The following is a 13,745-nucleotide window of genomic DNA, read 5'->3' on the forward strand; positions in this document are numbered from 1 at the left end:
TTGATGTACCAGTGGTTTAGCCATCTCCCTTTGCCAACACATGTGAGGTACTGTTTTCGTCGGGACACCTATGGGAATTTGTTATGCTAGGACCTTTGTTGTTTTCTCTTGGTTTTGTTAACGTTTTCACACATTTCCTACTGCACTTTGTTGCACAATCCTTTCATTTACCAAATGTAACCTACATTTAGTCGCTGCTTTAGGCCCTGTAAAGGCCCAATCTTCACGACAACTACGTTGGGCTCTTTTTTTTCCTGAATATGACTACGTGATTACATTTCGACCAGGGGTGAAAACAGGAAGGCTGATGCCCTTTCCCGTATGGGGGTGGAAGAGCAAGGGTATCAGACCCCTGACCCAATAGCAATCATCCCGAGTGACAAGCTCCTAGGAATCACAGCAACCATAACTCAGAAAGAATGACATGAAGAAATCCAAAACCTGATGAGTCCGGGGCAATTACAAGCGTGCAGTGCACAAGGAGAACATTACATGATAAAAGATCAGTTGCCCTACTTCAGGAATCGTTTATTCTTCCCAAACCAAGAACTACGAGAACAAGTCATGTCCGGTTATCATGATTTCTTGATCGAGGGCCACCCTGGAATCACTAAAACCCTACCCAAGGTAAAACAAAATTATTGGTGGCCCACGTGGCGTAAAGACATTATCTAATTCATCCTATCTTGTGGAGTGTGTGCTCAAAACAAGTCATCCAAGCAGAAACTGGCTGGGCTATTACAACCATTGGAAATCCCACCAGCACCCTGGCACACGTTGTCCCTCGATTTTATCACTGACTTACCACCCAGTCAAGGGTTTAACACTATTCTTGTGGTCGTGGACCTATTTTCAAAAATGGCATATTTCATTCCAAATGCTTCCACTCTGGCAAAGGTATTTCTTGAAGGCATCATACGGCTCCATGGGTTTCCTTCAGTTTTGGTCTCAGACCGAGGTACTCAATTTGTATCTAACTTCTGGAGAAAATGCTGCTCTATGGCCCGGATCGACATCCGGCTATCTACCAGTCACCATCCCCAAACGGATGGTCAAACTGAGAGGACAAATCAGACGCTCGAGCAGTATCTGCGTTGCATGTTACACCAAGCTGAAGGAAGCTGGTACGACCTATTATGGATAGCTGAATATGCTTATAATAATTCCTTACACACCAGCACTGGGTAGACACCCTTTTATACCATGTATGGCAGGCACCCACGTACTTCTGAGTTGGACGTTCCTACAACCCTGGAAATTCCAGCAGTGAAAACCTTACACACAACAATTTCTCAAACCTTTAAAAAGGCAGCTGAACACCTACTTCAAGCTAAGAATCGCCAAAAGAAGTTTGCTGATCAACACCGAGCAAAGGCCCCCAACTACCAAGTGGGAGACAAGGTCGCCTGGCTGGCGTCTAAACACGTGTCCATTAAAGGAACCCAAACTTTCCGTTCAAGATACCTGGGTCCATTCACCGTCACCTCTGTGATAAATCCTGTGGCGGTCAGACTAGCTTTGCCGTCAAACATGCAGATTCATCCTGTGTTCCACGTGTCTCTCCTTAAACCTGTTCAACCTGGGACCCGGGCAGCAACGCCACCGTAGCCAGTAGTAGTCGCCAGCGAGCCAGAATTCGAAGTCAAGGACATTCTAGATTCAAAGTACGTCAGATCCAAATTATACTACTTAGTAGACTGGAAGAGGTATGGTCCACAAGACTGGACATGGTAGCCTTGTGAGTACATCCATGCACCTCGCTTGCTTAGACGATTTCATCAAAACCATCCAACCAAACCAGGACCAGACAGAAGAGCCACATTGAGAGGGGCTTTGGGGGGGAGCGCTGTCATGATTCCTGTCCCTCATGTCCCCAGCCCTCCAAGATGTCAGGCTGGAGCCAGGCCACAATCACCTACATGGCCCTCAAGGGCCTCTCCATCCCTCCAAAGACCCACTTGGAGTCAGACTTGGCACTTGTGGCACCAGACTCACTCACTCCCATAGGATAACATTGGGGATTGGACTTGTAGTGCATTGATGGGGACAAGATGGATGCCCCCACATATTTCGGTTCCCAGAACTGCATGTGCAGTCTAGTCTTTTGGGTGTGGTTCAGCCCAGAGACACCTGGGATACCCAGAAACTATTTAAGCCACGCCCAGGCTGAGAAACATGCTTTGCGTTTTCTGCACCTGCTGCGTGACACTCACCGTGTTCAGATCTGTCTCCAGTAGGCCTACGTCTTTCTTCTGCGCTCTGCTCCTGCCTTAACAAGAACACTGTTAGGAACAGCCTTACCTTGCGGCGCTTCTGCCCATCATTCATCGCTCCTTCTGTTCTGCGGGCATCTTCGGCGGTGTCATTCTCATCCCGGCACGCCGCTTCCTAAGGAAAAGAGAAAAGAACAGAAAAAAGGCATTTGTAAGCATTCTGCAAATCTTCGTTTATTTTTAAATACTGTACGAGCTTCAAATGCTTACCTGAATCCCAGCCGCTCCGTGGGAACTCTGTCTCCGGAACTTCTCATCCATCTGAAAGAGGGAAAAGACACTCCAGGTTAGCGTAGAAACATCTAGAGGCACTGCATACCGCGCATACTCACCGCATTTGTTCTTCATAACCGGCATCTATGCTGAAAACGTCGCGGAACCTAAAAGGCACAGAAAAAGAACTCAGTTCAATACAAATACGAAAGGGGCGCATCGCGCATCGCGCTCTCACTCACCTTCAGCGCTATTCATCACAGCAGCGCGTCGCCATCCCCGGACGCCGGCCATCATCTAAGGAAGAAAAGGAACGAAGTTAGAGAACTATTCAAAAGACTCACCTGTTGGACTCTTGCCAGTGAAGTAACTAGGCAGCAACGAGCCCGCATCAATCAACGCACCCCTGTGCTGAAAGCAGGACGGAGAGCACACTATCCAAGAAAACAAGGTGAGCTGTGGATCAAAGGGAAGGGTTGGACCCCGGGGAAGAAGGGGTTGAAGCACACAGAGACAATAGGGAGTTAAACTCTACCAATCCTTCAGGCGCAGTCTGCAGTCGAATAGCCTCCAGGGAAGGGTTTGAGGTCGTAAGAGGTTAGAACAGGCTGAGTGACGTCCCCGTGGATACCAGGTGAGCGTTACAGCGGCCAGAGAGTGACAGGAAAGGAGGGTGTGGGTGTGCCGATGAGGAGAATCTCAGTCTTGCTGGCATTAATGCAAAGATCATTGGCGGCACACCACTCCTGGGTGCCGGACAGACAGTCGGAGATGAGAGAGGGAGAAGAGGTGGCTGAGGGTAGCCTGAAAATGAGCTGAGTGTTATCCGCATAGCACTGGAAGGTGGGGCAGAGCGCGGCAATGCGGTGGGCAAGAAGTGCCAGGTATTGGTTGAACAGCCATGGAGATAGGTTAGACCCCTAGGGAACACCACAGGTACAGATAAAGATGGAGGAGAGGAAGGACCCGAGTTGAACCTGGGAGGGTCGATCGGAGAGAAAAGAAGTCAGCCCTGCCAGGGCCTGACTGGTGATATCCAGGTTATCACGGAGACGGTTGAGCAGGATGGCATGATTGACCGTGTCGAAGGCAGAAGAGAGATCAAGTAAGATGAGGACACAGGGGGTGTTGGAATCAAGGTTGGAGAGCAGGTCTTCACGGGTGTTCCGGAGACCCATTTCTGTGCTTCTGGCAGCTCTGAAGCCAGACTGATGTTCATGGAGACAACCAACAGATTCAGTGTGAAGATTAAGCTGGGAGATAGCCAACTTTTCCAGGAGTTTTCCCAGGAAAGGAGTGATGGAGATTGGGCGATAGTTAGCCGGGCAGGAAGGGTCGGCCGATGGTTTCTTAAGAAGAGGGTGCACAAGGGAGTGCTTCAAGGTTAAGGAGATGACTCCAGTGGCAAAGGAGTGGTTGCAGAAATCAGCAAGGGTAGGAACCAGGGAGTCAATGTGGTCCTTTATGGTTTTGGAGGAACCAGGGTGAACCTGTTTTGATGAGACTTTCATAGATCTGACTTGTCTAGAAACCTCATCTGGGGAGAACAGGGGAAAGGCAGAGAAGGGGGGAGGAGAGGTGGCTGCAGAAGGGACAGAGGAAGAGCAGGGAGTAGAGGGAGGAGGGGGAGAGAGATGACAGGATGTCCTGAGTTTTGGAGATGGAGTGAGAAGCCAGTGCCGTGCAGAGGGCCTGGGAAGGGACAGGAGAGGTAGAGACTACGACAAGATTGGCCAGTCCCTTGCAGATTTTAAAGAGTTCAGCCAAGTTGTTGGATGCAGAAGAGACGTGGCTTGGATGTGGGCTCTCTTTTTAGTTGCCGTTGGATCAGGTGGCAGGCCATTTTGTCAGAGGATGCAAGTGAAGCACGTCATTTCCTCTCAGTCACCCTGCACTTGCGTTTAAGGGTGACGAGTTCTGAGTCGTACCAGGAGTTGCACTTGGCTTTCGGCCTCAGTCGGATCCTCAGGACAGGGACAAGAAAATCTAGAGTGTCTGATATAGCTGAGTGGAGCATGGAAAGGGCTGTGTCAGGGTGTGAGTCAGCCAAAGAGGATAGGGGGGAGAGAAAGTGGCGGCGAAAGCCTCAATTGACACGCTCTTCATGGGTCGGATGACCGAGAAGGTGGGTGGCAATGATGTAGATTGATTGACCTGAGCCTGAGGGGTAGAGAGGATGAGCTGGGAGAAACGGAGAAAGTGATCCCTCCAGGAGAGAGGAGTGGTGAGAGGGATAGAAAGTGGACGGTCTGAGGAGATCAGAACATCCAGCATTTGCCCTGCAGAGTGAGTCAGGCCAGAGGGCAGAATGGAGAGAGAGAGTTGCAAATGTCACGACAGAGTCCAGAGGAAGGGCAGGAAGCATCTGTGTGGATGTTGAAGTCTCCAAGAATGAGGAGTTGAGTGGTCGAGACCAGGAGGGAAGAGGAAAGGTCCGACCACTCAGAGAGAAAGGAGGAGATCTGACCAGGTGGCCGATAGATAGTAGCCACAGTCAGGGACTGGCTAGGAGAGAGAGAGAGAGCCTGCAGATAGATGAGGCATTTGAAGGAGGAGTAGGCCTGCATAGGAATGGCAGAGGCAGGAATCTACTCAGGGAAGATCAGGGCTACACCCCCTCCGGAACGTTTGGGTCTGGGCACAGAGAGGATCATGTAACTGTCAGGGCAGAGAGTGTCAAAGCTCGTGACAGAGCTTGCCGTGAACCATGTCTCGGTGAGACCGAGGATGTCGAGGTCAAGTTCCTCCAGGAGGTGGCAGATGTCAAAGGAGTGTTTGACAGCTGAGCGAGAATTAAGAGTGGCAATATGGAGATGGTTGCTGTCCTTGAAAGACTTCCGGGGAGGGGTACAAATCAGAGGTGTGCCCTGCGCAGGTGTAGAGGAATCTCGAGGAGGGGCAGAAAGGGAAGGAGGAGAGGGCAAGGTAGCCGAGGAGGAGACAGCAGGGGAAGGTGAGGAGGCCCTGGAGGGAAGAGAAGGGACAGCAGGAGAGGAGAGGAGGTTGATGAGGTGTGAGAAGCGTCTATCAAAGAGGAGAAGGTTGGCCTGAGGGCCTTGGACCAAGACGGTATCATTCAAGTAAACATTAATGATGACCTTAGAGAAGTGGAAGGAGGCCAAGAGGGCCTCCCACCAGGTGCCACCATTGATGGGAGAGGATGAGAAGGGAAGAGAGCACAGATACCATATGTAAAGTCCATAGGTCTGGCGAGGGAACGACAAAGAGGATGTCGGTGACAGTTTGCCTGAAGGAGGCACTGGTATAGGTGTCAGCGATAGGGAGGCCTGGGTTGGAGACCAGGATGTCCTTTTTAAACTTCTTCCTGACAGATTTAGTGAGGTGAGCAGGATAGTCGATAGAGAAGCAGTTAGAAAAGATAGAGAGACAGAGAGCACCATAGAGAAGGAAGGGAGAGGTGAGAAGAGAGAGCGAGTGGGAGGGAGTAGGGGAGAACACTAGGGAAGGACACAGGGCAGGGTGCGTGCAGACGAGTCCGCGGGACGAGACAGGATGACAATAGGACAGGACGACAGGTGCTAAGACCGTGGCAGAAGGTTCACTGGATGAGTGCTCTTGCAAAGAGGCAAGCCACAGGACAGCACTACTTTCACAATGCAGTTCGAGTAGAGGAGAAAAACACAGTTTTATTTTCTTAAGAGTCTGCTGTAAGGTTGCAGGGTAGAGAGAGGTTCAGTACCAACAGGGGCCAACACTTACCTTCCTTAGTTGCTGCAGGTAGACGACTGGCCACTGCTTCCCCTGCGGACACCTGCAGACACTGGTTGGAGCCAACTCAGTTGGAGCCGCCCTTTGCCTAGTGGCCCTTAGCCATGGGGTTTCCAGACAGAGGCTGCCCAGGGAAGGTCAGTGATAAGGGAGGGGGGACCAATCAGGGGGTGTGGGCGGGTTGGGAGGCGGGCAGGAAGGATAGCCAAAAAGCAGAAGGGAGTCAGGAGAAAACAGGGACAGATTCAACAAATACACAAGGCAAAACCACACACAGCACCTGAATCAAAGTCCTGGAGGGCAGCAGTAATACAATTTAGTGGCGCTGCACTCACCCGCTCAGCCTAGGTGGGAAATGGCGAGCGAGGCGAGCAACTAACGCACTAACCCTAACACAACGGCCCAGTGAGCCAATCAGGGGTGTTGGCGGGTTGGGAGGCGGGCGGATAGGAGGGCCAGAAAGCAGAAGGGAGTCGGGAGAAAACAGGGACAGATTCAATAAATACACAAGGCAAAACAACGCACAGCACCTGAATCAAAGCCCTGGAGGGCAGCAGTAATACAATTTAGTGGCGCTCCACTCACCCGCTCAGCCTAGGTGGGAAATGGCGAGCTAGGCGAGCAACGAGCGCACTAACCCTAACACAACGACCCAGTGAGCCAATCAGGGGTGTGGGCGGGATGGGAGGCGGGCGGGAAGGAGGGCCAGATAGCGGAAGGGAGTCTGGAGAAAACAGGGACAGATTCAAGAAATACACAAGGCAAAACAAAGCACAGCACCTGAATCAAAGCCCCAGAGGGCAGCAGTAATACAATTTAGTGGCGCGCCACTCACTAGCGGTCCATTGATTTTCTCAATTTTCACAGAAGCAATAACCTTACAGGTCCAAACATGTCCAGCACATACCTTTTTTTCTGTCATTTTTCCAATTTGATCCCAAACTATGGGAATTTTACCTACATAGTTGTTGCCTGACCTGCGCAAATGACCCCTTGCTAAACTTGGAATTTTGTCTACTTTTCGGAAATGTATGCTGTTAGGCAGAAACCTGTGCAGTTCCCTCTGGGGCCACTGCAAAAGATTTAGGACTACAGGTATTTGGCAGTAAACCCACTTGGTAGCTGTGGCTGAGCAGTCAGACTTCCCTCAAGAAGAGTTAGGCAGTATACAGAGTATTCACAATAGGTCAAGAGAACACAATAGAACAAGTAAACACTGACCAGGGCTTGGTGTAAAAGAGATATAATTATTTATTTAAAACCACATCTAGAAAAACACACAGGCACTAATAGTAAGTAATTCAAAAACACGGTCACTAAAAGATATACACTCCCTTAAAAGAATATTAGACAAGTCTTAAGTAAAGCCCCACTTATTTTCAGACAGCGGTGAGCGCTTAACGTAGATGGCACTCTAATAATTTGTTTTAAAAAGGGAGAGAAAAGCAGAGAATAAATTGAAACAGATCCCACACTTTTTCACGAACAGAACAAGAGAGGAAGGCAAAGTAACACCGTGAATTCAGAGTCAGTAGGCCGGATCCGCTTTAAGAGGATCAAAACAAAATGTGTCCAAGGTCACACGGTTGCAGTGCACAAAAGTCTTGTAACGGTTCAAAAAGGAGTTGGACCAAAGAAAGGGACCAGTTAGAGGGTCAAGGCGGCCAGCCCAGTCTAGAAGGTTAAGGGGTTATTATTACCTTGTAGCAATCTTTAGAAAGGGAGGCCTGGCGGACACGGTACCTCAAAGTGGTGAGAACACTCCAGCGGGGGCAGTTCTTCCTGGCAGTGGATGCAAGTCGGTGCTTCGTCCGGGGGAAGAGAGGATCTTGTCGGGGAGGAAGACAGGAGTCTGTTGCACTGCCAGGGAAGAAACCAGCCGCAGAGTTTCTCAGGTACAAGGAGCGGTCCGTTGGTTCGCGGTCCAGTGGTAAGTGGCTATCCGGCTGCCGGGGTGGTTGGCACGGGCAGTTCGACCACAAACCGGTCTGGGGTGCGAAGAGAAGAAGGTAAACTGGTTATGCCCACCAGTCAGGGGAAGAAGCCTCTCCAGCCAGGAGATCTTCTCTGTCGTCGGGAAGTGGTGAGTCGGGAAGTGGTGAGTCGGTTCCGCAGGGCTCCACCGGTGGTGTCATCGTGGTAGGTCGGCTCAGCTTCTCCCTTGTCGGATTCTCAGATCCTCTGGCGACTTCTGAAGTTCCAGTCCCCAAAGCCCTGCTTTTATGCAGCATACCCCCATTCACTCAGCCTAGCTGTCAATCAAACATGCTAAGTGGTGGGCCAATCACACAAGAGTGCGACTTGAGTTACCAAGGTAACTCAGTCCAGGGTGCCTAAACCCCCTCCCACACCCCCTGTGGTACCCAGACAGAGTGGCACCACTTTTGGAGGCTTCTGTGGAGAAGCCTGCCAAAAAGTGGAACAAAGGGCTTGACTTGGGTTGAATCGAATCGAGTCCTGGCAGAAAAATACCAACCGGCGAATTAATATTAATTAAATAAACCGGCGGTATGTTCGAGGCTATGAGAATTAAATAATTAAAGTTGGTAGCCTCGAACAATGGGAAACTCCCATAGGGAAATATTCGCGGTCGACTATAAAAAGTAGTTTCCACTGCCACCAGCCAAAACTCGATCAGGGGGGACGGAGACGTGCCCCCTCGACTAACAGACCCCGGGGCAATCGAATCGCCCCGACCGGTACGTCCACAATATGATGGTTTGTACTGGTTTCTGTTAATAATTTGGGACTAGTAAAGCCAATGGTGACTTTACATGAAATGGGAGACAATAGTCAGTCCCCGGGTATGGAGTCTATGGTGAGGTGTCACTATGACACCCTTGTGTTACTGCACGGAGGGTGCTGTGTAACACACATAGTAAAAACACATGAGACCCTATGGAGTAAAGGACCCCATAGCCCATAAAACACATTAACAGTCAAAGGAACACCATAAATCATGTCCAAGAGTGGGAAAAAAGAGTCTCACTCTTGGCAGGAGAAAAAAACAAACTCCAGAAATCCAGCAAAGCTGCTGGGGGATTCACTAGTTTAGGAAATTCAGCCTAAAGAGAGAATTATCCCTAACATATGCCTTTCTGTCTTCCCATTCAGTTTTCCTACCCTCCTCTTCCATTCTGTCCACTCATATCCTGTGGGAAAAATCGCTTCCCTCTCACAAAACTGATGGTAACCTTCTAAAAAATGTTTTTATTTTCCACTCAACCTGTTCTTGAAAGCTTGGAAAATGTCAAATTCAGAACAGCAAACCATTTGTTCCAGACTCTTACAAGGAAAAAACATAGGCTTCTTGGTACATCTTTTTATTGGCATTTTCTGAAAAAACACAAAATGTGCTCTATTTTATGTCATTTTCTCTCACCCCCCTACAACAAACTCAGATTTCTTGGTGGTGTTATGACTGCCTACATGTGGGGGGAAAATAGGCCAAATTTGGACGAGATATCTCTTGTAAGAAAAATGTTACAAGGAATTGAATGCGACATACCAATTCTCCAAAAAAGGGCTCCGCACTGGGAGGGAAAACCCTCAGAAATTAAGGGGTCTGCATTCTCTGCTTTAAGATTTTAATTGGTTCAGAAGTGGTATTTTTTAACAACCGAATCATTATGTGTTTATGACATTATGGTGGAGGATCTTCTTACCTCTCCACAGAGTAAAGAAAGCAATCTTTGAATTTGATTGGATAAACAAATTGGCATTAGCTATGGATTACTATTTGTATTTGTATTTGTATTTGTTTATTTATAACGCGCAAACCATCAGGCCCGGGGGCATCAGGGCGCAGTTTGTACAGGGTTGCAAGAAAAGAACATACAGGGAAATAAATTGCAAAAAGTATAACAATACAGCGTAATAAACAGACTTAATAATTACATATCTTACACATGGTACAGTGGTACAGTGTCCCAAGGCTCTGCAGAGGAAGTATCCCTGAGGTAGATGGGAAAGGTAGTAGACCGGAAATCGTGCAGGGGAAAGGCGGGTTGGGTAAGTAGTTCCGAAGTCTGACACAGCTATTGCTGGTCAAAGAGCCAAGATTTGGTTTGATTCTTGAAGGCGTTGAAGGAGTCTTCAGCTCTGATGGCAGCGTGACTATATTTTTTAATCATTTTAAATATTAAATTAAAGCCTACAATGCTCTACCTTTTTATTTACACAAGCACCCATCTAGAAAATATAGACAAAACATGATGCGTTTTAAATTAAATGTATTCTACTAGCGAGGTAATGGGTGCTAGGGAAACATTTTGAGGAATGTTCGTACTTGTAGGTTTTGTGATAATGAAGTAGGGACACTTTTTCGTCTTGTGATTGTTTGTGAAGTCCTGTCTGAACTACGTTATGAATTATAGAAAAAGCAGTTTTGGTCGAAAATTTGAAATAGTAATGAAATTTGGTTTAATATTGCAATTTTAAACATGTTAAAATAGATTATTGACTGTATGTAGGAAGGCTTTTTGTTTTTTTGATTATGAATTGTATAGTCCAATGATGTTGTTTTGTATTAACTTGCTTGTATTGTAATCAATAATTTTTAAATGTTATTGCAAAAGTTTGTTATAAACTAGAATACAGTCCCAATTGGGCTTTGAATGTCGAGGCCTCCATTTAACATGCAGCCCCATATTAGAGCAGCAAGAAAACAGAGGAGGGACTATGAGCGCAGATATATCTGAGCGCTGACCGTCTCTGTCTAGCCGGTGCATTTCTTTTCACGCCTGTTTGAGATTTTCATACAGATGTAAAATCAAAGGATTGCTGTAGTATCCGTCAGCAAACGTGGCCTGCAAAACGTATTTGTAGGCAGCATTTACTTTTGTCAGGAGACAGAATGGAAAAGTGAAATTCTAAAAGCAATTTTGCCTCTCTTTTACACCTTCCTTTCCTATGGCTTGTGATGCAATTTAGAATTTTAAAAAATGACCCTACACAATGACCCCAATTTTATATGTATTATGTTATTTTCCTTTTGCTTCCATAGAGGCTTGGTATTTTAGTTGTACAGGGAAAACATCATCTGGCGCCAAAGAAGTCCAGCTTTTGTATTTTCAGGGCGTCAGAAGCAACCTTGATCTGACAGGAAAGGTACTTGACGTTGTGGTGGTGTTTGTCTGAACATTGAGAATTCATGCAGGGACACTTACCAATTAAATCTCTTTGAAGTTGTGATCTCAAAAATATCTGGATTTACTTACAAATCCCTTTCTAGATCTGGCTATTATGTCACTAAAAGATTTTTCACTTCTTGTTTGATTATTTGTTATACTTATTTTATTATATTTTATTTATTATAGATTTCACGGCCAGAGAGCAGGGTTCCGACTGTTTCTCCAGAACGAAGGTACTGTCAAGTTCAAATTTCAGGTTTTTATTTAACAAATTTCTAGACTTTAGTGCTCAGAACAACATGCTATCACTATGTAATTGGCAAAAAAGGAGATAGCAAAGGTGTAGTATACAGAATGACAATGTTGGTACTTTAGAATCGGATATGAGATGATGTGTACATTCCTGCAAAATCTTTTAGCAAGCTTAAGATTTTTCAGAATCTGTAAATCACTGTGAACTGTTTTCCACTCTAATTTAAAGTATGATGTCACTGAAAAAGCATGCGTAACAATTTTTGGGCACGCAAGAATGTTTCTCTCTCTGTGTTTGGAGCACATTTTGCTCACCTGCGTTAGCCAACGTGATGCAGATCACATCCCCTTACTGCAATAACAACGCCAGAAAGAACAGCAAGAAGGGCCATTAGACATGTTTATGGATAAGGCTGTGAAGCAGAATATAGCCTTACAGATAAAAGAAGCTACAATGACCGAACTGAGGTCTGTAAGTCTATTAGCATGTGGTGGTAGTAACATTACATGTCTAGGAGTTTTGGCGGTGAAGTAAAACATTTTACTTTAAGAGTAAGTAAAGTAAATAGACAAACTGAGTTAGTAAATTAAGTGTGGTTTCATTTTTTAGCTTTAAAATAATCTGGTTATCTTCACAAGTTAAGCATTTTAATTGAAGCTCAGTTGAACTGAACAGGTTTAACATGAGCATACATTAGTTGTCATATGAAAGTAAACAGTTTCTCTATGAAAACTTAAAAGCATTTTCCAAAGTTTTTTGCTTTCTCTTTTGTGTGTTAAGTAGCATATTGCAGCATATGAAATGTCCTCAGAGAGAGTAAGTGCCTTTGAACAATGTTCTCTGGAAATTGCATTGTTGTTTCCGTGTCTGCTCCTGAAGACAGAATTTTCAGAATGCTTTCAATATCAGTAGTTATTGATTGCACTCTGAACATTCTTATTGACTGAGAGGAGGTCAATAACGATCTGAATGTGCTAATTTTCAATATTAACCAGAAGGCAAGAGATAGGTTTTAATGACAGGCATGAGTTTGTCCATACTGGTCATCAGGCAGTGTTTGCAGGGCTGGTGAGCAGGAAGGGGATTTGTTAAAAGAATTACGGGAATATGGGAGCAGGCAGGTATTAGCAATATCAACCTTATATGGTGAGTAAGGTGCCTTTTGGCGCTCTCTGCCCTATCCGAGCAGCGTTTTTTTAACATTGTCCCCCTTTGCCACCTCGCGCTCCCCTCAGCTTCCTCCACGCTCTCTGTGCGTTTTCCTCCTTCGACAGGTGTCAGCAGGGGAAGCAGGAAGCAGGCTGCCGTCAACCAGCAGCAACAGACAAAATAGGTGTAGTGGAAATTGGGGACACAGCAGTCAATGCACCACACCGGACTAGCCCACCTCTCCTTCATTGATCCTATGCTCCTCCCCACCACTCATTGACTGTAAGCCTGCATGATGCACCAATCCCGATTTAGAAGCAACTAACCACATACACACCCACTGAGCTGTCAACAACACTGTCTAGCCATCACACAGTGCAGCCTCTCCCTGCCCGCTTCCTCACATCCCTTTCCATTCTGCCTCCTAGCCCGCCTACGCGACCTGATTCGTCCATGTCCCATTAAGAAACAACCCAACCAGGGCATCCCTGCCCGGCAGCCCCTGCGGCTAAGGGCCCAGAGGCAAAGGGCGGCTCCAAAAGTGGCGGCTCCCTATTGTGTCTGCAGGTGTCAACAGGGGAAGCCAGTGGCCAGCCGTCAACCAGCAGCGACCGCCAAGGTAGGTGTGGACTGGGTGGGGAGTAGAGCAATCACTATACTTCAGAATCCCTCCATCACCTACCCTCAGAACATAGCACGCCAGACTGTTAGTACTAACCAGCTTCGCAACTTGTGAGGATTGTGAATACTGACCAGTGCCACATCAGGATAGAACTGTAAATATTACCTCGAGTCACATCTAGAGAGGACTGTGATTATTACCCCATGCCACACTAAGACAGAACTGTGAATATTAGCCTGTGCCACACTAAGATAGAAATGTGAATATTAGCCTGTGCCACACTAAAATAGATCTGTGAATATTAGCCTATGCCAACTAAGGCATAACTGTGAATATTAGCCGGTTGCACACTAAGACAGAACTGTTAATATTAG

At 46.9% G+C, this 13,745-nt stretch overlaps 1 protein-coding gene across 3 annotated transcripts in view; it reads left to right on the forward strand.

Annotated features, from left to right (window-relative positions):
• The window catches only part of TRERF1 (transcriptional regulating factor 1), a 2,539,264-nt gene that overhangs the window by 657,458 nt on the left and 1,868,061 nt on the right, over positions 1 to 13,745 (forward strand). For all 3 annotated transcript variants that reach the window (XM_069608500.1, XM_069608502.1, XM_069608501.1), the window contains exon 4: positions 11,534 to 11,580. In XM_069608500.1, coding sequence (XP_069464601.1) covers positions 11,534 to 11,580 — 47 coding nt within the window. The remainder of the gene's footprint in view (positions 1 to 11,533; positions 11,581 to 13,745) is intronic.

The sequence above is a fragment of the Ambystoma mexicanum genome, chromosome 4q (assembly GCF_040938575.1).
Source record: "Ambystoma mexicanum isolate Mex_15411 chromosome 4q, UKY_AmexF1_1, whole genome shotgun sequence".
NCBI lineage: Eukaryota > Metazoa > Chordata > Amphibia > Caudata > Ambystomatidae > Ambystoma > Ambystoma mexicanum.